Source organism: Falco rusticolus, chromosome 5 (assembly GCF_015220075.1).
Source record: "Falco rusticolus isolate bFalRus1 chromosome 5, bFalRus1.pri, whole genome shotgun sequence".
Taxonomy (NCBI): domain Eukaryota; kingdom Metazoa; phylum Chordata; class Aves; order Falconiformes; family Falconidae; genus Falco; species Falco rusticolus.
Genome location: NC_051191.1, coordinates 85,315,753 through 85,342,363, shown reverse-complemented (window position 1 = coordinate 85,342,363; position 26,611 = coordinate 85,315,753). Strand labels below are relative to the sequence as shown.

The following is a 26,611-nucleotide window of genomic DNA, read 5'->3' as shown; positions in this document are numbered from 1 at the left end:
AACATTAACTTCAAGGGAAATAGAAAGTAAACCTCCCCTCCCCCCCAAGACAACTGAGGTCAAATCCAGTGTGTTATCACAGAAACGTAACAGCATCTTTGTAAATAAGTGAAATATTGGAAAATAGTAAGAGTAATATTAAGGTCTTGGATGTTTATGAGTGTTATCCATCACCTACAATGAAGTGGTGTTTTACACTGAAGGCGCATGACACACTGAAGGCGGTGTGAATTGGCTAAAGACCAGGTGCTGGCAGCATAGCTGTGCCCGTTTACATCAGCTCAATAGAATGGTGTCATTTACACCATGAAGGGAGAGCAAAGGACGTGACCTTGTCCTTACCTATGTCTCCGTAGGGATTTTTGCACCTTTTTTCTTTTTTTTTTCACTGCTAGTGCACATTCAAGGGAAATACATACGACTCTAATTTTAGTACAATAACAACGTAAACATTGTGATCTCTTTAAAAAGTGCAAATTAACAAACAGCCATGCCCATATGATGTTTGCAGAAAACACTATACCGACATACATGAAGACCTGCCAAAGAAATTGGTTGGAAAGTGAAGAGAAATTGGATTTCTCTGGAGAACTCCCAGAAAGAAAAACAAACAAGGAAAGGGCAAACGGGAGGCAGAAATAATGGGGTTAAAACCCAATAACTCTGAAATACTGGAGCTGTTACTGACACCGATGGGGAAACCCACTTTGCACAGGACTGCTTTTCAGCCAGGCGGCGTCTGTTCAACGGGAGGAAAGAGAACGAGGAGCTTGGGGAGCGCCAGGGAGCTGGGACGTGTGAAGGAAAGAGTTAAGGCTGGAGTCACCCTCTCTGAAGTGCTCTGTGATGCTGTGCAGCGTTTCAGCCCCCAGAGCCTTCCTCCTCCTCCTCCCTCCCCTGTCCTGTTGAGTGGGGAGGAGGCGGGTTCTGCTGAGCTGTTAAATCCTGAGCGAAGTTTCCCCCATTTCCAGTGGCCACCGTTGTCTGAGGCTGGTTCGGAGCAGGGCTGGGGTTACCCTGACACTTCTGGGGCCGTGGCCAGCCACGAAAGGAAAGAAGAAAAGACGAATCTTTTACAATTTGCTTTTGTTGAAGTGTGGTGAAAGGGGAAAGGGAAACGTCCTTCTTTTTTTTTTTTTTTTTTTTCTCCCCCAGCATCACATTCCTGTGTTTTTCTTCAGCCTGGAAAATATATTAATGCTTTCGTCCCTGGAAACAAAGGAGCTAAACGGGACGGAGGAAGCAAGGAGTGAAAAGGAGGCTTGGGAAGTTTAAAAGAGAGAGACTTGGAGCAGCTGGGAGTTCCCTTTTCTTAAATGAAATCCGTGCCTGTGTGGGTAACCAGTACAGTAAAAAGCCAGACCTGCAGGTAAATGGAGAAGCAGAGATCCCAAAGGAAATTTCCGCTAACCTCATCACGCTTGTCAAGAAGGTGAAGAAAAAAGAAAGTTAAAAGTTACACGGGCAGACGGACAGGCTCTGGGACCTGTTGGGCTGCGTAAAGATAAATCACTGGGCAGCAGCAAAGCTGTATGGCATTGGTCTCCTTTTAAAGGAAAAAGACGTGAAACCTCATCTCTGGAAGGAGAACTTCCCTGAGAGTGTAAGTCTCAAGTCCAGTTCTTGGCTTTCTGTTCTGCATACTGGACCCTTTCCCTGTGCATGTTTGCATGTGTGTATGTGAGAGCGTGAGAGAGACAGAGAGAGAAGGATGCAGATCACTGTGTCCTTTTGGATAGACAGAGCCATGTTACAGATGGATGATCTCATTTTTGCATTAAATGATCCATTTTGTGCCTTTCCAAAAATAACTGTAAACCATACCAAGCCACCAGGGCAGGAATCAGGTGTAATCAGCACTTTTAAATCACAAACACTAGCCAGCCTGTGCTTTGCCTTTTATTATCGCTTGTGCAAGGTATTATTATACTGTTAACATCCTACTTTTCCTCCTCTTTCCCTCAAGCGGATTGCACAATGAACTGGAGGCCAGCTCTCAGCTTAGCCCTGCTGTGGGCAGCGTGGCTAGTGTGTGGCTCTGAGACGACAGGGAGGCTAGCAGGGAGAGGGAGCCACGGAGTTAGGAAAGTGCCCCCGGCTTACAGGACTCCAAGCAGCCTCCTGAGAAGGTCTGGAGCATCCCTGAGGAGTTCGAGCCCAAATCCCCAACACCCTGTCACCAAGAGGTATTCTTCAGCACCTCCAAAGACACCTGCCAATCTCCTGCAAGGGGAAGCGCGTTCCCAGGCCAGGGGCATGGGGACCAGAACGAGATGGGTACAGAGACTCACAGCTGCAGCCAAATACACCAAGTCCGAGATGATTAAGGATGAAGGGATATCCTCTGCCTCGCAGTCACGAGCGGTACGTTTCCCTTCAGGGTCAAGTTCCCCCAATGTCCTGGCCAGCTTTGCTGGGAAAAATCGGGTGTGGGTCATTTCTGCACCCCACGCCTCTGAGGGCTACTACCGGCTCATGATGAGCCTGCTGAAAAATGATGTTTACTGCGAACTGGCTGAGAGGCACATCCAGCAGATCGTGTTGTTCCATGAAGAAGGGGAGGAAGGGGGAAAAGTCAGAAGGATAACCAATGAAGGAAAAATCCTGGAGCAGCCATTAGATCCTGCTCTCATCCCTAAGCTCATGAGCTTTCTGAAACTGGAGAAGGGGAAATTTGGCATGGTGCTGTTGAAGAAAACTCTGCAGGTGGAGGAAAGGTACCCTTACCCAGTCAGGCTAGAAGCCATGTATGAAGTCATTGATCAGAGCCCCATCAGAAAAATTGAGAAGATGAGGCAGAAGGGCTTCATCCAGACTTGCAAAGCAGCTGGGGTGGAGGGACAAGTGGTTGAGGAAGGCAACAACGGGGGCAGCATCCAGCCTACCCCTGGTGGTGGTGGCCACGTCCAGGTGTCAGCAAGGAAAGATGAGCCAAGGAAGAACAATAATCAGCCAACGAGGACCAAAACAGTGAGAAAACCAATGACAACCACCGTGGCTACTCCCCTGCCTACAGTAAGGACCACTACCCTCCCTCCCACCACCACAACCACGCGTGCCACAACCCGCGCGGTGACCACAGCAAGCCGTTCTATGACGACAACTACACCCCTCCCCACCACGCAGAGGACCTGGACCACCAAGTCACATTCCACCACAGAGTACCACAGGCTGCCAGTAGCCCCCGATGCCACCACGCCACGAGTCACAGCCTCTGAGGACTTCTATTCTCCTGTGTGGAAGGCAAACCGCAGGGACCGGCAGCGCAGCCACTCAGAGAAACACCCGGCGGCCACACGGAAACCAAGCAAAGCTGCCCGCTATGACAGCTTCACAGAAGTCCCGACAGCTCCCTCAGTGCACTACACAAAGGCAAATGTGGGTAGATTTAAAGATAACCGAACAGACAGGAAGGACTATAACCATAGGGACCTGAATGTCACACCAGGGCAACACAAACCAACTAAGAATAAACCACCAAAAAAGAAGGCCCAAGAAAAGATACTGAGCAATGAATATGAAGATAAATACGACCCAAGCAAGCCTGCTAGCTCCCATTTAGAGGAAGAGTTTGCAGCAGTAAATATTCCCCCAAAGAAAGGAAAAGAATCAAAGAAGCATGAGCGAATGGATAAACCTGAGAAGAAGAAGAAGAAGGACAGACCTGAAAAGCTTCAGAAGAGTGAGAAGCAGTCCAAGAAGGACAAAGCTGAGAAAAAGGGCAAGCAGGACAAAGACCGTAGCAAGAAGAACAAGAAGGGGAGTAGGACTGAGAATGAGGATTTCCCCAAGCCCAACAAGAAGCCTTTCCTACAGCCTCCGAGGAAATTGGTGACTGACCTCCTGGAATATTTTGAAGGCAAAAGGCGGCTCATCGTAAGTAACTCATTCATCTGAATCTTATTACCTAAATGAAGTCATATCTCCCTCCTAGTAGGAATATGCGGAACAGAAAGTTTACGGTGGCTTTGTGTTATTCTTTTTTGGTGCTTCTGTTTAAGAGGTAAAAATTCTAGACCCAAACAATCACTTACAACAGGGAAGGTTTTGCAGCCTTGTGTTGGAAATCTTACATTCAGTATGCACATCAATCAGCCAGAAATTAGGCTACAACCTCTTCCCAGTCACTTCCACGAGCCACCATATAGCCGTCAGATTATTTTTTTTTTGCCAGGGGATATGTAGATGCCAGGATCTGTATAGTAATGATTGGCAAAATGAGGTTCCAATGTGGCTTACATCCATTCATCGCTTTGGGGTACTTGCCAATGTTACCACATGTCGATGCCCAGCACGTCCTGCCAGCTGGCACACCTGTTTTATATTGGTGCTGGTGTCCTCAAACTGGGAGCAAGCCAGGTGGCTTGGCAGTACGAGGGCATGTCCGACTGAGGATGTGCACAAAGGCGCATAAGACCAGATGCCCTGAGGTAGGGTTGTTACATTTGCTATCCTTTCTGATGGGAATTTGGCATTCAAATCTCCTAGGCATCTTCAGAGATCCTGTGCAAACTTTTATTTTGGTTTGTTTTTTTCTCCTGCTGTTTTTATTAAACTATTACACTATGGTAAGTTTTCAAGCCTGAGAAACTCAGCATGGTCTGGAGTTACTTGTCTCAGGGTTTAATAGTGTTGTATGTTTTTCCAACTACTTATCTAAAAAAACCACTTCACCTGGGACAGGAAACAGTTTTAGCTGTAGTACAAATGTTTTTTCTGGCAGATGGCACATACCCTGAAAGGTACACTTTGAAAAACAGTTCTTTAAAAATATAATTGTGGGAGCTGGTTTCTTGCAATTATTCCACTGCAAGCTGGCTTGTTTCACAGTTATTGTCCAACAGTCAGTGTCACAAACATAGCTTTGACTTTCATGCCCCATATTCCAAATCAGATAGCTAAGATGCCAAGCTAAGATTTTAATCATTAGAATTTAATTAATCACTCTGCCGATGATTCACAGACCTGAGCAGAAGGCACCTTTCTTCTCCCCCTCCCCATTCTTCCAGCTGTAGGGGCTTTGCAGAGCTAGCAGACTTGTGTTCGCCAACATGTTGAAGTGGAGAAAAGCCAGATATTTGAAAAATCTGAACTTGACTGAATTTTGCAAATAACACCTATTAGTTACTTGTTAACTAATACTTAGACAAATCAAAGGTCTGAGAGAGAAACTGTACAGAAATTTGGGATCTTTGAAATTCGGTCATACATCTCAACGTTGTGGCTTCCAAGCATATGTGTAGCATCAGGACAAATAAAAATAAAGCTACAAAAAGTGTCCAAAGCAAAGCTCACAGATGTCAGGCTGCTAATTCGTTACACCAACACAGTCGTGGCAACTTTAAGGATGGCCTGAAATTTGAACCTTCTGATACTAGGCCACTTCTCAGCTGGATCTCCAAGAAAAAAAAGAGTTACACAATCCCAGGTTTTCAGGCCAAAACTCACTGAAGGCAAATGATTATGCCATGCTGCGCTTTTCCAGTATCTAATACTATCATCAGCCTGCTTGCTCTGAAGTTTCTTGGAGAATAGATTTGATTTGCTCATCAGTAAAAGTGGTGGCTGAACTCTACTCTTTGCCCCGCATGGTACATGTGGAAAACAAAGAACTTCTCAAGCTTCTTTATATCCACACATGTGCCTATTTGCATCCCTTCCTATCAAACTGTTCAGTTCCCTTAGGGTCAGTCCTTCCAGCTAGACGAACTCGGTCATCCATGAGTCTTCAAACTCCCACCCTAGAGAATTAGCCCACGCTGCTGCAGAAGCGGCGCGACCCTAGTTACTCCACACAGCTTTGCTATTCTTCGTCCTTCAGCCGCTTTAATAGACTGGCTCCCAAGGACATGGTTCCAGTCCTCTCCCAAAAGTCTTTTGAGAGGGACATGGGGTTTCTAAGTCCTACATATCATTCAGGATTTCAGATTGCTGATTTCAGTGTGAATCATCCAGAATTCTGAAGGCTGTTCTGGGTTAAATTCAATTAATGAGAAATGGAGGAACTAACTCCAGAAACCAAAAAAAAATATGCATGGGCTTTCAGCCTCACCTCTGTATAGGGGGATTTTATTGCTGTCTCACTAATGGTGAGGAATCTTAGTTTAGTGAGTCTGAGTTTTTTGTTCATTTCTCCGTGGTGATGAAATGCTGATTGACAGTTCATATATAACCCACGTGCACATATATGCACGTGTACATACACACACGTGCATGCGAATACAGACAGATACAATGTCTATACTGCCTGGATTAAAACAGTCCTGGCACAGAGCTCTGAAGCTTGCTTTGCCTCTTAAATGTTCTATAAGGTTTGATGAAGTGGATCAAATTCAGACTCGACTGTGCGTTCCTGTTTATGGCCTCCGAAACTAGGAGGACAATACAAACCAATGGTCTGGTTTTGATCTCAGTCCTCAAATCCTTGTCATGATCCTTTTTTCATTTGAAGCATTTCTATGCAATTTAAAAGCAATGTGTTACATGTTACGGCCCAGAAATCAAATCCTCTTTGTGTCCGACTCTCATTCACCTGCATGTCCCACCACTGTAGTCATGCCAGGGGGCCTCTGCATAAATGAGAGTCAGATCTCACAAGCCCAGAAATGCCTCTTACATTTCAGTACATTGATGAACGGGATTTATAAGGGGTATATCATAAAAATTAGCCTCCGGGTCATACAAACATAAGGCGGCAGCTAGATGATCACACTTGTTCCAGAATAAAGCATAAGTTTGCAACTAAAGGATTCCGGTGATTGTTTATGACCTTAAGCCATAAAATTTGGATCCAGTTTACAAATCTTTTGTGTTTGGGGGATCGGTGGCAGCTGCTTGATTGCAGTTCAGTGCTGCCAGTTAGAATGATTACATCACTAGAGCTGCGGCATTCTTCTCCACCTTCTGCTGGGAACTGCTGCATGGGACCACTGCATGTGGTTACACACACACCTTGCCTGGAATATTTGCAAATGGAGGACCTAAGCTGTGTGCCTTAAACTTTTTAACAATTGTTAGGAGGCTTTGAAATAAGTACTCTGTAGAGGTTTTTATACTTTTGTTGATGTAATTGTTCCTCCTCCTGCTCTTCCCCCATAGCCGTGCCTTCCCAGCAAACAGAAGTCCCATAAGACATCAAAGGGGCTTAGAACAAAGAGAAGCTAAATCAGCAGCTTTCAGATGGGGTCACAGTGGCCTTAGCAATTCATAGCAATATGCCCATCAGTTACATAAGTATTCAGGTAGCCCCGGCTGTACTCACCCCATGACAGTTAAAAAGCCACCGGGAGCCCTGCCTGGACCATGGGATGAGGCCAGAGCTGCTGCTATGTTCCCAGTGCTTCCACCATGAGTGAGTAGGGGGATTCCTAGATTCATAGCACCGCTGGAGGCTGTGAGGGAGATCTGGTGGGACTGGCAGGGCAAGGGATAATAGGAAAGTACATGGTTTTCCGTAAAACCTAGTGCCATTTCTTCTACCAGCACTATGGAGAGGCAGCGGAGGAGCCGGTGCCACCAGCTGGCTGTGCTTCCAAAGGTTTTCCTGTGGCTGGTTGGATACCTTTGGGTCAGACCTGGGCCTAAAGGTACACTCCAAACACAGATTAATAGAATAAGGCTACAGAGCTGTCAACAGCTCTATGGAAAAGAAAGCCCAGTTCGCAGGCAGTGACTAGTTCTCCTTCAGTAAAATACTCATCTGCTTCATTCTTTACACTAAACAAGCTCTTTTGTCTCTGCCACCAACCAGCTGATCACAACCCCCAAGGCGGACAACACCATGTATGTACAGCAGCGAGACGAATATCTGGAGAGCTTCTGCAAGATGGCAACGAGGAAGATATCAGTCATTACAATTTTTGGCACCATGAACAACAGCAGCATGAAAATTGACCACTTCCAGCTAGGTTCTTTTTTTTTTTTTTTTTTTTTTAATAATCTTTTTCCATCTCATGGGCACAATACAAACAGCAAAGGGAGAAATCTCCCCAACTTGGGTCAAGATCTAAGCGAGATTATTTGTAGTGGTCCAGTTGCACTTTTGAACCCATTCCTCCTCCTTCCATGCTACTAACTTTTGTATTTACAGAAGTGTCTCTGTTATTTTCCATGTTTAGGTTTCCAGTGCTGTAACTTGAGCACCTTCAGCTTTCTTTGTGGGAATTCTTAAAGCCAGCAAAACAGTGAAACAGTGAAAAGGCAGAAAAAATGCGATGAGGGCATGGGGCAGAAAAAGGAAATTAGGCTCAGCTCTACCAATATTTTGAATACCAACTTGGCTGTCTAACTAAATGGCTGCCCTAACACAGTGCCCCCCCCCCCCCCCTTGGTTTTTGCAAGGCATCAGCCATGGATGGCTAGATATTGGCTAGCACAATTTAAACACTGTTTAAAGAAACCGGCTGTTGTCATGGAGGGGAGGAGACAGGGGGCTGGAAACTCTGAAGGGAACTGTATGAGATTATATTCAAAACTTGGCCCAAGTTAATCCTACTTTGAAGTTCAACACCATTATCTCCCCACTCTGCCATATAACATTTCCTCAAGCCTTCGCACTCCTCATAAGGTCATGGAAAAATCTTCATCTTTCAGGGGATTCAATGGCTAAACCCAGGACAGAGAGAAGCATGCTAGTTAGGCCCCTTGCTGTGAGTTCCTTTCCTTCCCAGGATCTACTTTCCTAAGCTTTAAGAGCTGATTTTGGTATGTTCACGTAGTGAATATTCTCCTCCACTAGTAAGGGGAGGTCCAGACCTATTTTTCCCTCCGTAATGGTAAACATATTAATTCAGAAGATTTCAACAATAGCCTCTAGCTACAGACAACCTTACAAATTTACACCAGCGTACCCGATATATTAAGAGGTTTACCATTTGAAGTCTTATCCCCTCTCAGTACTTGTAAAGCAAGATGCCCGTCAGTGCGACTGCTTATTGCTGACTCCTGTAAAGAGGTTTATCTTATTGAAGACAGAGATTTTGGAGGCACTATAAAGCAGATTACGCAGGACTTGCAAAGTAGCGCGTTCACCCATATTTAGTACCACCTTCTTTACATACAGCGTTCCCATGTAGACGGGTGACACTGGGCATCCATCTCTCTTAGGCAGCTTTGAAACAACTGGTATCACTGTTCAGGTCCTGGGGAAGCACCCAGCAAAGCCAGTGAGAAGCTTTCCTTTTGTCACGGTAGGGTTTGGACAAAGACTTCAGGTCCCAGTCCAGCAAAGCACTTTTGAATCACGTAAACAAACTCACTGCTGGCTGTGTCTACAGGTGAACAGCACAGCCAACGCTGTGCTGGACAAAGGCAAAGAAATAGTATAAAAGCTGCTAGTTTTGCTTATAAGTCCACGGCATCTTTCCTCTGGAAGTTTATCTGGCTTTACCAGACCTTGAGAAGAGATGTGTGATGGAACAGAAAGCTGAGGATCCCACCACCTCCAGGGTATTTCAGGTCTGGCATACAACAGGCCAGAACATCACAGCTTTCTGTCTGGCTTCCAGTTGTGCTACGCTCAGAGGGACAGCACCTAGGGGGGACCAGGAGCCTCGTGTCCCCGAATGACAGTGAGTCACAAACCCTGCCAGACTGTCCATTTGTGCACCTCCCTGACAAATCTGGAGTGGTGCAGGATTTTCCACATCATGCCAAGGTTACTCAAGGTCACTTTTTGTGTACCTAGATCTATCTGCCTGTCAGTGGACAGTTTAGGACTATATTTAGCTCCGGTCTGGCTAATAAACAGGCATTGACTCTGACATAGACCATACTCTTTCAGCCTGTTCCAAACTTAATTTACACCCAAACTTTCCCCAAACCACACAAGTGTATGTAACAGCTGAATTCTCACAGCAGGAATTAACTTGTTGAAGAAAAGCAGGAGACTTTGAAGGGTGTTAGTTAAGCTTTACATTAAGTTCACCTTACATTTTTGCCAAAAACACCAAATCCTGAGCTTTTTTAAAAACTTTGAATAATACAGACATCCTTCTATTCTACCTCCCCTTCTCTCCAACCCTTCCTGCTCGCAGGGCCTCTTCACGGCTCATTCTCACTCAGCAGCAGAGGCAGCAAAAGCTCCTAAGAAACATTTTGTTCACATTATTTATGCTGTACCAAGAAGCCTTAGCACTCAGCATGATGAGGTCCCCTTGTAGTGCTGCATCCCGGGACTGAAATACAAATGACAACAACAGAAAAGTCCACAGAAAAGACTTTTCTCTTGAAATTTCACACATTTAGAAGTAGGGAGTGAAAGAGAGCTCATTAACACCGTTTGGTCAAGATCATACCGAAACCAAGAAGCATTTCCCAGTTTCCCAGTGAAACGACACAAAAGCCAAGTGTCACTGCAGAGGTCTTCTCTTCACCCTGAGTTAGCCATGGGGTCCGTTTTCCCCAGCTCATGGGAACAGGGCTTTAGTCAGCGGAACACCAGCCCCACGCCGCCTGCCTTACAATCACAGCCAACACCTAGGCTAGTAGGCCACTGGACTGCTACAAGAAGATGCTGAACTTCTTTGCAACCTGATTTGAATTATTTCTAAAGAGTAACTCGCCTCCCCAGCCTGTCTAGCTGCTAAAGATGCATGGAGAAAAGCTTCCACACTCTTTCAGTGACCTTTTTAGAAAGAGCAAAGAGAGCGAGGACTTTGCAGGTAGCAGCAGACAGTCTCAGCTCCCATCGTTCTTCGTGCTGATCCCAGATGTCCTTTATGAGGTGGAGGTCAGGGATGAGTACTGAATTGGAAAGAGGTGATTAGATTAGCTTCTTTTTTTTTTTCTCCCTAGAAATCACTTCCAAGTTTGAAAGGCAGGTTGGCCTTTGTGGCTTTTTTTTTTTTTTTCCTCCCCTGAAACATTTTTCTGTATCATTCTTGTAATTTAACTTTCTTCTTTACATGTTTTGAAAGCAGGAGAGCCATGGGTCGGTTGGTCTGAGGTACCGCACCATACAGCTGTTTTCCATCACATTTCACAGTAGCATCTTTTGCATTATTCTACCTCCGTATAGGCCAATGAGATAGTCTTTCCTTTTGTAGGGTATTGTTTGCAGGCAGAAGTATGAATTTTTGGTCTGTGTTTTAATGGTCACGCTTGCCATTAGTGACATAGAAATCTCACTTATGAAGCACTGATACATGATTTACATATGTTTTATGAAGTGAATAACCAATTAGCCCCTCCAGCAACCCAACCAACGGAGAATTTATAACATTGCCTATAATTCTTTACAAGACTTTCAACTGTGGTACACATAACCATGTAAAATCATGTAAATTACCTCTATAGCTTGACTAAATTATAACATTTTCTGGTTGGTTGGTTGGTTGGTTGTTTTCTGTAAGAAGTGGATCCAGGGTTTGAAACGTAACGCTCAGCTTCTGATTCAGACATCTTCCCAAAGTTTTAACTCAGAAGTTTCATACAATCTATTATACAGATTGGATCTACTGCAAAATTTGAATCAGATCAGTCTGGTCCTTAAATAGTATGGATATTTAGAAAATTATTTAAAATGTCTTATAGCATAATGAATCAAACCTTTTCTGTTGCTGTGTGCTCAACTTGGATCAATTAAACTCATCTCTATTTGCTGAGGAATAACGGTGGAGCAGGGGACTGGAAAGCTGTACCTCTGGATTCTAGCTCTTGATCAGCTGCCGTGTCTGTTTGATTGCAGGCAGGTCACTTGGGCCGTGGCTGGGATTTCTAAGTGAGGATATAAATATTTATAGTGGTGTCATAGGGCATAAGCAAGTAACATTTGCAGAGAGCTCTTTGGTGCCCAGGTGACATTTCACTTTCTGTGTGATTCAGCCTGTCTTTAGCTTTCCAGGCTCGCATGCATACGGATGCCTGTTCCAGCATCGTTGCAGCTGTATAGCGCAGTGCTGGATGCTACAGCTGAGGCTGAGCTGATGACATGGATGCTTTCAGGATTTGGCCCTAACACACCCTGGATCCAGGGGAAGTAAGGAACCTCAGCATCTCCACCGGCTTGGCTTGTACATGCTTCAAATCTCTGTCTTTAGAGGTCTTTTTCTCCTCAACTGTTTCTGAATGTTTTCTTAGGGTACAGCAGAGAGCAGGTACAAATCCTTCTCAAAATTAATTATTTTCCTGTCAGTGTGCTAGAATGGGAAAAGAGCATCAACAAGCAGATGGAAGAGAAGTGCCACAGCAGGCTACAGAGAGAGCTGAAGAGCTAGGACTGCAGTACTCATGACACAGTTCCTGGTTTCTTGTAGTCACTAAACCTCCCATGTAATTTTTTAAGACTGGCAATGTTAACGGTAGTGTCCTGGCCAACCTCAAGCTGTTCTAGCTATGCTGTACTGACCCAAATTCTCCATGCTGTTTTATTTGGATATGGTGCTTTCCAGCTCCTGTCCTAAATTGTTTAACAGTTTCTATTTTCTATTCCTGAAGTGGCTGCATTTCAGGAGCTGGTGAAATGATTAGTACATGCATGTACATGTATAAGCATATTGGAAAAATCTAACAGATCTTTCCAGGAAAGAGCAAGGCAACCAAGATTTTTCAAAAGCAAGTAGAAATGTTGAATACTAAAGGACGCGTGCCCTAGGATAGGCTGATTTTCAGAAAATACTGGGATTGAAAACTGGACAGTTAGAAGCCATAGTGCCATACTGATGCTTTTTAATATCTTGCCTATGCAGCAGGAAAAGGGCTTCTGGGAAATTAATTTCCCCCTTTCTTTCAAGGTGAAATTAAAGGCAGAGTGCTGTGTGATTCCATGACTATTCCTTTGTCTCACATTAAGATAACGAAAAGCCCATGAAAGTGATAGAGGATGAAGATCTTGTGGACCAGCAGCTCATCAGTGAGTTGAGGAAAGAGTACGGAATGACCTACAATGACTTCTTCATGGTGCTGACGGACACTGACATGAAAGTCAAGGTGAGGGTTTCGACTCTCTGAAAGAAAAGGCATTGGGAAAATATGAAAAAAGAGAAAAACTTTAGGAAATTACACTACAGGCTTGCATGTGAAGCACGTAAGAGACTGATGCAGGACTTGGTCATTGCTGGAGGACAAGAAAAGGATAGTAAGGGCAATTTTCAGGAATTAGGTAGCTACCTTAATTTTCTGCAGTTAGGAGATTTCAGGAATTGTGGTTTCTGCTGGAATGGTGAGCTGACACCATAGGAACAGGACTCCCCACTTGTTGGGGGTTTATTGTAGTGCCTGGCATTCTAAAACACACAGTTTGGCTGCTCAGTGGGATGGGAGCACATTGCTATGGACAATACTCAACCTGAATGGCCTTACAAAAGAATATAATGACAATTTGTTGCCTGCAATGGCCTGGCCTTGTCACATTAGGCAAATAATGAAAACATGCCACTTCCAAAAAGCAGTTTGACTGCAAAACCAGTTATATTTCCCACACTTTCTAATCTGTTCTAGACCTTGTAACCTGTGTGAAAACAGGAATACTTGAATCTCTGTATAACCTACAGTGCTGTGATACATGCAGGAAGACTGCTAGCACGTGCAACCTTTTATCCATCTGTTCTTTTTTCTTAACAGCAATACTATGAAGTACCCATAGCAATGAAGTCTGTGTTTGATTTGATTGACACCTTCCAGTCACGAATTAAAGACATGGAAAGGCAGAAAAAAGAGGGCATTGTCTGCAAAGAAGATAAGAAGCAATCCCTTGAGAGCTTCTTATCCAGGTATTACCTTCTGTTCCTCTCTGCTGCTAGTTCTAATAATTATTCTTACTGGAAAAATACCCATCCTACTATTTCTGTGATTTTTTTATTTACAGTGTTAAGCAAATACAGAGATGTAGCCCTAGCTGAATGCACCCTTGTACAGAGCACTGGAAGTCAGGACGCATGTTGTGTTTCCTGACTGCACATTCTTTGGACACTGACTTTCTGTACCTCAGTTCCCCCCCCCCATGACCATGGAGATAATAATGCTAATTTGCATTAGAAGAACAAATAAGGATTAATTCACAGATGTTAGCTCAGTGTTTTGAATGCACGAAGCACAGTGTTTATGTGTTTCAATCATCAACCATCACAATCTCATTAATCCCATTCTAATCCCTTCCACATAGATCGAATCAGTAATTAATTCTCTGTAACTTCCTTCTTATCCTGCTTGAGATAACAGTTGATCTTTGCCAGTATTAGTCATGCATATTATTAAAGGTCTTGCAGATGTCTCTTGCAAAATGTTTGGGAGACCTTCCGCAGAAACACAGGTCTGTTTATACAGTCTCTATATGCCACATTACTGCTTTACCTGCAAGACCTAAATTCCAGGCAATAAACATGTCTGGATTGTGGGAATTCAGATCCAAAGAAGAGCTGTGCAGCTAGAGCCCTCTCTGTCACAGGATAATCTACATGAAATTAAGGCTACCCCATTACTCTAGGCTTTACCTGTTACTACCGCATCCTCCTCACCTACTGCCAGAATCCATGGGAACACATTGTTAATGCCTGATGGCTATAAAAATAATGGAGGTGGCATGATGGATTATGACTTGAGGAGGAAAGGAGCAACAGGTGAATGAATAGGTTGTTGATTCATAAACATTTTAAAATTCGATGGCCACTTCAACAGAAAGAGAACCTTTAACAAGATCCACCCCACCCACCCCAGCACCTCCTGTTTAGGTCTCACTGATTCATCCTCAAGACCACCAAGAACAACCACAGTTTGGAAACTGCTGACCAACACAAGAAAGAGCTTGTATGCTGGGAAATGACAGGCCCCAGATCCTTCTTTGCTTAAGAACAGCCCTAGTAACAAACATACTTTAGAAAAACAGGCAGGAAAAATGCAGAATGTTGCATCTATAAACAGAACTGCCACTGCACAGAACGCATTTGCTGTCTGTGAAAGAAGCATCAGGCTTTAAATGTTGGGTGGGCTACACTAGCCACATTAACAGAGCAGATTCCCAGCAAAATTCATTCCAGCTTTGTCCAAGATTACCTTCCCAGCTGAACAAGAGTCCTGGCATCATCTTCCTGGTGTTTTGCTCATTGGGGAGGTCAATAATAATAAGGCAAATATTGTTCTTAACAAGCATGGCTGAATGAAAGAGGACCATGAGAGCCAGAGCTGGCTTGGGTGATGCTTAAAAGCCGTATGTATCGGGAGTATCCTTGAGTTTTGGGGCGGGGGGGCGGGGGGTGGGGTGGGGAGTCTCCCTGTAACACTAAGACACTGGCTGTGCTGCTCCCTGGGCTCACAAACAAAAATGGGATGCAAAATAGGTAGAAGAGGAAGAAAGGATGCACACAGGGGGAAGGGTCTGGCAGGTTTGCCAGGACAGAAGTATTGGCCTGTGGCTTCTGGTGTCAGAAATAAGGCATAAATCTGTACATTAGTGATGGTGAACGAACAGCTGTGAAAGAGTGAATTAATTTCTCAGTAAGACATAGCCCCAGACAAGGACACCAAGTACAGGGATTGCCTGGGGCAGGGGGATAAACAGCTTGAGTGGCTTTCAACCCTTTTCAGCTCTGTGCATCTCTAAAGGAGATGCTAAAAAAAAAAAAAACAACCCAGAAAGCAATTAAAAGTAGCTTAAAGCAGCTCACAGATAAGATTCCATCCTGATTTATGCCCTAGACAAAGTATGATCCAATTCACCCAAATGACATTTTCAGTCACTGTTTACAGGTAGCCAGGGGCTTTTGCTGTGCAAAATATCACAAAGATTATTTTTTCCCCATTTTGCAGTATAACACCACAAGATTTCCCTCTTTTTCTTCACATCATGTATGTGATGCTTAACGCTTCGCATTCCTATTCACATAACTGTATATACATGCCCAGGACTCTTTGCTGTTTCTCCTGGCCCAGATTAAAATTAGAGTCCTCCAAATCCTTGCTTTTCAAGGATTCACTTTTTGAATGATAAAAACCCACACAGTATCAGTCAGTCAACAAGACAAAGACATCAGCATCCCCTGCTCTTCCAGCAACTTCTTCTATGACTTTGAGCAAGTCCCGCCATATTTTCTGCTTCCCTCACGTGGAACAGAACTGACCCATTGCATTAGCCTTTATTTTGAGATCTTCACATGGTGCTGCAGAAAGGAAGGCTATTATTATAACGGAGTAACATCTGCATCCATTTAAAAGATCATTTCCTGCTATAAAAATATCCCTGCAGCTTTGCAAATTCCTATAAATCTGATTTATTTAGGTTTAGTGAAGAAGTATCTATTCAAAAAAAGAGGTTGTTTGGAGAGTATTAAACCCCTCTATAGTCAGAGTTTTTAAAAGTTTATGGCATTGCCTTTCCTTGAAAGAACAATGGAAGGTGCTCCTTGTGCAAAAGTCTGGTTAGATGGGGCATCCCATATTAAAGAAATATCCAAGATTTATCTTATTGCCCCACGCGTGCCTTAAATAGGCACAGGCTCACACAGCCACGTACTTAACAAACAAGCTCAGATTTAAAACCGTGTTAAAGGTATTTCGAGCAAGTGTGGTACAGAAGAAAAAGAGGTCAGTGAGTATTTACACAGAAATATGAGTTATGTCTGAAATGAAGATACACCCTAATTCTCAGACAGCCCTTGGACTGCAAAATAACTGTGTAGTTCCAACAGCGGTGAATGACGTAAAAGCTAAATGTCTAGTGAGGAATTCTACAGGAATCTTTCTTCTCTTGAACATACACTTCTCAGTGTTGCTGTAACTACTGAAGGAGGCTTTCAGCAAAGATCACAAGCTTTGCAGTGTTGGTTAGGTGAAGCAGCAAAACTGCAGACGTTTCTTTGAGCATTTTGGAGTCGTAAAATTCAAAACAAGCTTTATCCTCTCCCAGTGATGGATAGAACGGGGAAGATCTCCCATCAAGCTGTTACTTAGAGGTTGTGAGAGGTATGACATATCTCAGCCTACAGAAAACAAAAGCGCTGAGACGGCTCGAGTTATGTGTCACGACCATGCCCTGTCGCACTCTCTTCTCTTTTCAGGTTCCGATGGAGAAGGCGGCTGGTGGTGATATCTGCTCCCAGTGATGAGGACTGGGCTTATTCCCAGCAGCTTGCTGCTCTCAGTGGACAAGCCTGCAATTTTGGTGAGCCAAAAGAAATTATACTCTTGCTCCTCAAACCCACATCCTTCCTGGTGATGCGATAGATTCCTTTGCTCAAGTCTGAACCCAGACAGTCTGAGAAGTCTGACAACTGAAAAGTTTGCTGTAGCTACTCCAAACCCAAATGGAAAAGATTGTGCTAAGCAGGTAGTACAGCACACCCTGACAGCTAAGACAGCTAAACAATGTGTTCCCTGCAATCATTTCTGTAAGGCAGAGAAGCCTCTAAAGCTTCTCTTCGGGCTTGTACTTCAGGATATAAATCGGGGTTTTTTTTCTTACTGCACAAATTAATGACACCAGTACAGTGCTTTGGGAAGGGCAGGTCCTCTAAGACCCAGCTCAGAAATGGGCCAGGTATCAAGGAGATGCATGGGGCATTGGTATTTTTTTCTTTTCCTTCTTGCTTCATTGCCAATACCTGTAAAAATATTAATGGAAGCTGCTTTAATCCAATAAGGGCCCTCCCATCCCCCTCACTAGGTACTTAAGATCCAGCTACGTAGTCAGTGGAGAGAGATGGGCTCGTCCAGGAGGCAATTAAGAGCAAGATCCAGAAACACTTTGCTCTTTCCATTACAAAGCCCAGAGAGACTTACTCCTTAACTTAGCTTCTGAGCAATGCAAATACCATACAGGGACTAGACTCCTGCAACAGAATGAAACAGGTCCCATTCGAAAGCTGCTATTTCAATACATTTCAGTTATGCCTGAAGGGAGATTTGCACAGTATCACTGTTTATTCATAATCACTTGACTTTCATTCCAAGCATCAGCGTCATCTCCTTTGGTAACTACCAAAGTAAGCTGACACGGACCACTGTAAATTGCTTTCTGAAGAACTGAATGTAACCAAAACAGTTCATTGTCTCCACCCTTGGTTAGGGACAGCTTGAAGGAGATCCAGTGAGTTCCTAAAGCATCTGTCCTCAATGAGTGTTTTAACTAAGTGATATGTTTCCAGGCATCTTACCCCCAAGTTGTAAAAAGAGTTACATCAAAGATTTTGTAGATAACATGAACTCATGTTACACAAACAGTTTTGACAGCCCCTAAGGTTTGACAGCCTCCAAAGCAGAGGCAACAGTTCAAGCCCCTGCCCAGAACGAATGAAAGAAGCAAACACCTGTCACAAGCTATTCCCCACAGTCATTTGGAGTTTAACTGTGATAGGTTATATGACCTCTAAATACTTCTTTGCTCTGTGTATGACAAGTAAAAACTTTACTGGTGAACAAAGCAGTGCAGAAACATTCTGCATTTGGGGAATGGCCTCTGCAATTTACTGCTGTGTCTGACGCTTGTATCCCTGTGCTACAGAACCACACCAAGTGCTGTCATCCCTGGGACACTAGCAACAGCTTTTATGCAACTGATGCCACGTTTACTTGACACACTAGCTTATCCCCATGTTTGGGACAGGTGATGTAAGCCTCCACAGAAACCAGTGACTCTTCCTCCTAGAGGGCTGGCTGAGACTGGGCCCTAATTTAGCATGCATAGACCTGGCTGATTAAAATCTGCCCAAGAACAAGCAGAAAGGTCTGGTCTGACTCAAACTCTCCTTCATTTCCTCCACAGGTCTGCGACATATAACTATCCTCAAATTGCTAGGACTTGGAGAAGATATTGGAGGCGTCTTAGAGTTGTATCCAATTAATGGTGAGTGACTGTTCCCAGTTTCTTCAGTACTTCGCATGAAGGGCATTACATAGTGCTGTTTCTTTGCTGTAATTTCTTTAGAGGGCTGAGTATAACTGTGTTTTTCTCTTTGGTTCTGTTTCTTTTAAGAAACAGGATGCAAAAAGCTTTCTTGATGTTCCTATGCTAAATATTATATAGCTTCTTCCGGACAGAAAAGCCCGAATATCATCTGGAAGTCATCTCGTGTCTTTATCTCCCACAGTCCCAGGTACACTCCTCTGCCTGCCATGCTGTCAAGGACAAAGGGATGTCTGAGCCTTTTACACGCTCAGGAGTCTGCATCTGCAGGGCTAACGGAACACAGACTCAGCAGGTTCTCTTATATGGGTCCCTGATTCATGTTCATGGAATGGTTTGAGCTGGAAAGGACCTTTTGAAGTTCATCAAGTCCAGCTCCCCTTCCATGGGCCAGAGACATCTTTCACTTGATCAGGCTGCTCAGTGCAGCCTGGACTTGAACACTTCCAGGGATGGGGCATCCACAACTTCTCTGCATGACCTGTTCCTGTGTCGCATCACCCTCATCCTAAAAAAACTCATCCTTATATCTAATCTAAATTCACCCTCTTTCAATTTAAAATCATTACCCCTTGGCCTGTCTCTATGGGCCCTGGTAAAAAGGCTTTCTCCATCTTTCTTATAAGCCCCCTTTAAGTATTCCACTTGCATCCCAGCAGGCTACTTTCAGGTAGCTACTCTTGTGAGATCTCCCTGTCAGGGTACATTTCAAATGCTACAAGTTCCTCGGCTACCTAATCCCAACAACCGCCTCCATCAGTGGAGGCACAAAGGCAGGAAGGAGCTTATCTGTCCCATCGCCACTCTGACTGCTCTGTACGTGAAAGTATCCTATCCTTCTACCGCAGATAAACATTAAGTCCATGCCTAAGGAAGAATAACAACAGAGGAAACAGGTATCGTACTTCTTCCATCAAAACTCTTACAGCCTCTGCTTACTTTTCACTGAAGGACTTCACGACCTTGGCTACAGTTCCTATTTGTTACGATCAACAGACCTCTTTTCAATTAATGTGAATTCAATATGGGAGATCAGACAAGTAAACTTCTAGCATGTGTCCTCCTGTGAGAACCTCTACAGATCCGCAAGGTACCTTTGATTTGTCCCAAACATGGCCCCTATAGCTTTGTTTGATTCCACTTATCTCTTGTGTGGGGAAAAAGGTAAAGTCTTAATCCCTATCCATCCCTGCAGTGACAGTCACAATCCTGCAGACCTCCCCCCAACCCATTTATTTTACAGACTGCAGCCTCTGCTCACTTGGTCATTTCTCACAGAGTTTATTCCAAACCTGTGACCAACCTTGTTGCCTTTCTGACTCTTTCCCCCAGTGCTGCCATATTCTTTTGAGATGAGAGAACCAGACTTCCATGCAGTGGTCAAGATGCACACAAACAATAGGTTTCCATAGTGGCGTAATAATACTCTGCTTTGGGTTTTATTATTTTCCTCATGGTTTATAACATCTGTTTTGGCTTTTGACCATTAGTGAGCACTGAACTAGCCTTTCATGAAACTCTCTTTCATAGCCCTAAGATCTTACTGCCAAGTGATAACGGTCAGACTCCATCTTTCTTATGTGGAGTTAGCAAAATTTTCACCATGTGCATCATTTTACTTCAATCTGAAGATAATTTCTTCCATCATTTTATTAACCAGTCACACAGTCTTACAAGGGCTTTCTGCAATGCTTCACAATCATCCCCTGCCCTTACTAGTCTGAGTATCCCCACACTCTCAGAACACTTCCTCATCTCCCTGCTCATTCCTTATGTCCGTCATTTACAAATACACTGAACAGCACCAGTCGCAGCACTACCAATCACAAACTTCACTGGCGACCTCCCTCCACTCAAGGAACCCATCATTCACTCCCACCTTTCAACCAAGCTATCAAAGGTCCTTTTGAAGCCTTCTGGAAATCCGCGCAGCTTGTACCAGCCAAACCACCCTTGGCCACCTGCTTGCTGACCTCCTTCAGAGAACCTCAACAAGTTTGCAAGGCAGGACGCCACTTTGTAAGAGTCCAGCTGCCAAGCCGACTGTGCATATGCATGTGTGTATACCTGTGTGTGCGTGTATAGGTGTCCACTGATCCTAGCTGCCTTACAGTTTCCACTCATTTACCCAGCACTGACTTCTCATTTATAAGCCTGCAGTTCACCAGATGTGTGCTAGAACATGTATTTTTATAGTAGACATACTACCTACCACATCCCATGTCTCACATGACAGTTCAAGAGTGAGGCTCTGTACTGCCATAAATGACCCAGCAAATTCATCCTGCAGTTCTTCACACTATCACACTTCAATTCTTGTGATTTCTTTCACTGTGACTGTTTCTCACATATGCCTTCTGCATTACGTGAACCAGTGAGCCAAGCTGCATACAAGCCAAAGAAGTGCATGTGTGTTGGGTGACAAAAAGGTGTGCCACCCTAGTAGCTTCAGCCTAAGACACGTTTACCAAACCTAATCAAACTGTTGAAAATACATCTTTAGTTCACAGTGGAGCAGTTTCATTTCGGAACCAGGAAATCCTGAACTTGTAAATGGCAAGAATCTTAATGTTGCCAACTGTTGGGTTGTATCCTATGTCACGTTGCTAACTCGCTTACCTACAAACCATGATCATTGCCTAAACAAAATACCAATGCTGTTTTCATGTGATCACTTTCTAGGAAGCTCTACTGTAGACCGAGAAGATATCCCAGCTAATTTGGTGAAAGACATTCGAAATTATTTCCAAATTAGCCCAGAATATTTCTCCATGCTTCTAGTTGGGAAAGACGGAAACGTCAAATCCTGGTATCCTTCTCCAATGTGGTCTATGGCGATCGTGTATGATCTGATTGATTCCATGCAGCTTCGGCGACAGGAAATGACAATTCAACAATCCCTCGGCATGCAGTGCCCAGATGATGAGTATGGTGGGTATGGTTACCATAGCTATCACCAGGGATACCAGGAAGGTTACCAAGATGACTACCGTCACCACGGAAGTTACCACCATGGATATCCATACTGAAAAGAGCAACTTAGCCTCCAGCTGCCTCGTGTCTGTCTTCTAATAGCTATCCAAGCAATAGGTGGCCGCTTGCAGAAAGTCTTCCCAGGCCACCTAGGTATCCATGCCTTGTTCTTCCACTGTTCAATCAAAGGACTTCGCTCATTTACCTTCTCAAAAACACAGAAGCCTTTACAGTGAAGCAATTCAAACCAGTAGTATTGAAGCTTTAAACAATAAAGACTCCTTTATATTTTTAAACCTTTATAAACAAAGGGCATCAGCAGGTGCTGTTTGTATTAAAACCAAACAAAAAAACCCACAGCCCCAAGTCCATGGACACTACTGTAGGGCAGGACATGAACTGTCCAACAAATATTGCAATGCTCTTTTTACTATTGTTTTCTAAGGAGGAAAAAATAAGTATATTTATTGGAAAGTGAGATTGCATTGTGCTCATGAAGAGAAGCAAAGAATCACACTTCAGGACTTTCCCAGAAAAGGAAAATTAAAGAAGCGTGGGGCAGGCTCTTTAATAATTATAACAATAATAATAAAATCCTTTTGAAGTACCTTGTCTAAAAAGATAGCATCCCTTCTACAGTGCATTAACATTGTAATTAGCTGACTTCATTAATGAAAATACGAATTTATGGCTATGGCAAGATTTGCTCCTATACAATACGACGTAAAGTTCTTAACTACAAAGCTGCTGCATAGCCATTTATTCTCTTAATGGGGTCCATGTTCTCTTACATCCTGCCCACCTAACAGTTAAAGCCAAGTTAATGAGAGCTAAGTGGAAACACCAATCATAGTTAGCACTGTCTGAAACACAGAAAACTGAAAAGCGTTATTTTCATCAGAAAAAAAACGAGGAAAAAAATCTCATTCGCATATATTTTAAATGAGTTGTAACTAGCTCTCTATAATAATGTCTTTAATTAAACTATTGCTCTAAATTTCAAATTTCCTTCTACCTCTTCTTCTCATACCCTCCCCATGAAAAAAATAATCTAGACTAAATGTCTGTAAAATTGTTTGGGAATAATTTGATCTGCTACTAAACCAGCTCTATTTCTGCCACACTTTCTGAAATGGTTTTCTTCTCCCTTCTCATCGGTGTCTTTGGGCTTTGGATCTGTTGCACCACCCTACTCCTCTGAAACCAGCGCCAGGAACTGCATGCACAGCCATGCTTTCAACACCATTTGGATTAGATTTCTGAACACTAAAGACCCAGCAGAAAGATTCAGGAATATCCGGAAGGGAAGGTATCGTGCAAGTATTCTTAGTGGCACAGTGGCCACTTCTAATGATGAAGGCATGCCTGACCAGTCACATTTCTTTTTATAATCCATGACAGGGGTGCACATGTATAGATACATGTGACAGGGCACTCTTACTAGGTTTTGCCGTCACAGCAGTAGCACAGGAATAGAGAGAAGCTACAGACCACCAGAGCACATCCCACAGTTTGAGTCTTAGCATTTTCCTGATTTTCTTTTGGGTTTTTTTTTTTTTGCCCAGATGAAAACAGAACCGGGCAAAACAAGTTCACTCAAAACCAGATGCTTTCGTCAGAAAGCTAGTCACAAAAGTCAGACCTTGCTTACCCTTCTGAGTGTCAGAAAGGCAGACCAACGTGGAGAGGTCGCAGGGTCAGTTCTTCCTTAGCTTTCCAACCCTGGTCAGCCCCTGGAGCAGGCTGCCCTCCATATCACAAGGTCTAGTCAGCACAGGGTACAGCTCCTGACTTACCTGTCTCAGGTGACTGGAGCTAAGTGAAGGCAGGCAGGCATTTGACAGAACCATTCTGAAAGGACCTGCTGTCTGCAGAGAGCTTCCAAGCTCTCATTAACTACAGCACTTCCACAGCTGAAAGCAGCAGAGAAATTTAAAAAATGAATAGGAGCTCTGAAAAAAGATCACAGAACTGAAAGGTTTCTAGAAGGAAATGGGAGGTCCCGTAGCTCAGTTTTAGAAAACAAGTGCTTATTGCATCAGTAGTAAGGTCAGCTGCCTAACTTTCTTTGCCTAAAGCAAAAGCAAAGTGTACCAGACGTCCAACAGCCACCTCCTGTACACAAAAAGAGAAACACCTCTGGGATGTTCTCTTTCAGGTACTCATTTTAACTTTTCTGTAATCTTGTTTTCATGTAATGTCTTTAAATGAAAGCCCTTTTTAAATCACATTACGAACCCTGGGAACTAAATGTCCTGTGCTGAGCAGGAGGAGACAGCTTACAAAAGAGAGTGCAACACCCGACCCACATTGCTTCCCCCCACGGAATTCAAAGTTAAGTTGTGCAAGTACCAAACCCAGCCTAGGCATTCAGTGGAAGTTGCACTAAGAAGACAACTCCAGAGAAGTTGTCAACTTATAAGAGAGGTTGGGATGGGCTCTTAACCTAAACTACACATTCAAATGTTCACAGAATTTTAGGAAGACTCCGTTATTCTGCCTTGTGGTGCTGATTCCTGCCTTCATTACAAACTGGCTCAAAATTACCAGAAACTGATTTACAGCAGTGATTTAAAATCCTGATTTTGCAACCTACCTCTCCTTATTAAAAACTAAAAGTAAAGCCTGAAGGAACATCAAGCCAAAAAATCCTTTCAAAACCAACATATAGTCATCTTAAAGACTATAAGCATTTGGGAGCTACAATACTCCAAAGACTTCATTTTACAAAACACAAATCAAATCTAAAGCACTAGATCTATCCCTGCAGCATCACTCTGAGGATAAACTTACTGAGATTATTGTCTTATTTCTACAGCCCTTAATGGGAAGATTCCACATGACAAAGAAAAAAAATATTCTTATATTTATGTGATTTGATTCAGCTTCAAGAAGGCTGTTTTCATCCCACAGCCTGTCCCTCAAGCACCATGGCTCAGTTGCTACATTCACAATGTAGCTGAAATTACAAAAAAAAAAAAAAAAAAAAAAGCGCGCTTTAATTGGCATGTTATAAACAAGGGAACACCTCTCTCTGACTGGGAGGTTTTGTGAACTATTTCCTGAAACCTGGAGGGAGGAACATAACATCCCCAGCAGCAATTAAGTTCAAACGTTTGTGAATCTGGGCTCTAAACTACAGCTTAGGAAAGGTCTCTGCCCAATGCATTCATTAAAGACTATGTGCCAAATGAATGCCGCTCTCCACAAATCTCCCCATAAATTTCCCTATTGTCATCTGAGAGGAAAAATAGTAAGCCTTCCAACATGGAGTAGGTCAAAAAACATACAGTGGAAATACTTAATCAAGTGGGATTCACATGATCTATTTGAAATGTGTAGCTCTATAGAATAGCTCCCCCTTGCTAACCAGGGCTGCTCTCCAGCCAACTATCGTTTACAGTCACTTCCTTTAACAAATTTCTTATACACACCAAATTTGACTATCGCCACAGACAGTACAGCTACACAGAATTGCATGTTTATACTTTCAGGTTACTTTATACACTATTTTTATTGCCACATCAATGCAAATCCTTCCGTACTTTTAGACAGCAGTTAACATGCTTGTTGCTGCAAAGGGGGATATACAGTTCTCTTCCATTATTAAAAGAAACCTGCCTGGCCAATTCAACAGAATCTCTGAGACCTCCAACCTGACGACAACAGAAAGATTTCTACATGTTAGACAGGACCAACTCCACAGTGCAAGTTAACATTGGATCAAAAATTATATACCTGATATCTTTGTGAAATCTAAGACTTTGACAAATACGTCAAGCATGATGGCATCGGTGAAATTTATAGAAGGAAAAACCATTAAGCAGGACAAGAGTTGAAAGCAAGAACTAAGTGCACTTTATAGAACTGCAGAGCAGTCATTTCCATATTTCATTTGTCTTAATGCAGATATTGCAGCCAGGAAGGGAAACATATGGGTTTTAAGACAATAATCTTTAGTTTGCTGCTCTGTGGTTAGAGGTATGAGGCTGATTTCTATGTTTTGACTTCACACAAGGCAAAGTTCTCTGGAAAATTTCATGTAAAAAGCTACTGCTCATGTAAATGCAAAGCAATCTAAAGCTAACAATACTTTCCCTCTTCTTGGAAATACCTGCTAAAGTTGGTAGCTGTGATTGAAAAAGGCAATGAACTCAGGCAGGTATCTATTGCAAAGCTGTATGTAATGGAAAAGAAATGAAAATGTCTTACTGCAACTAAGTCTTTAACAGTTTGGGCTCTTTTTTTTTTTTTTTTTTTTTTTTGTGTTGAAGTTTCATTTCCCAAAATGGGACACCATAAACAAATGAAAACCATGTTTCTGGAATTTACATTGAAATATGCTTTCTTATTCATTCTGTATAGATGCAAACTAGGATTCCTTTTGTTGAAATATGGCCTACTATACAAGCACAGTGAGTTTAGCTGTAAAACATATTCCAACAGTAATTTCACGTTGTACAGTTATTCTTAATATATGCTAGAAAAAGTTAATACTCCTGGAAAACGGAAGAAATGAGATACTTTAGATTCATAGTTTATAACTTGACAGTCATTGACTGCATATGGAAACAGGCTGCTCCTCTTGATGGATCAATGACAGGAGGTATGTTAATTAATATAGCAATGAGTCATCAATACAGTATGCATAAGTAAGCTGTTATACACAGTGCCTGGAAGCAGGATGGCAGAGGGGAACAAAGGCAGGACTGTCTTCAGTCCACAAAGAAATGCATCACTAACCAATTACTATACACTGTGGTATGAGGCTTTGACACTGAGCTCATTGCTTATCTTCTTAAGAAT

At 43.2% G+C, this 26,611-nt stretch overlaps 1 protein-coding gene across 1 annotated transcript; it reads left to right on the top strand.

The window, feature by feature from the left end:
• Positions 1–765: 765 nt before the first annotated feature.
• CCDC80 (coiled-coil domain containing 80) lies at positions 766–26,026 on the top strand. The gene is made up of 8 exons (XM_037387641.1): positions 766–1,603; positions 1,970–3,876; positions 7,751–7,907; positions 12,791–12,927; positions 13,561–13,709; positions 16,989–17,092; positions 18,692–18,772; positions 21,515–26,026. Exons 2-8 carry the CDS (start codon positions 1,978–1,980, stop codon positions 21,859–21,861), a joined length of 2,874 nt encoding a protein of 957 aa, XP_037243538.1. The 5' UTR covers positions 766–1,603; positions 1,970–1,977; the 3' UTR covers positions 21,862–26,026.
• Positions 26,027–26,611: the final 585 nt, after the last annotated feature.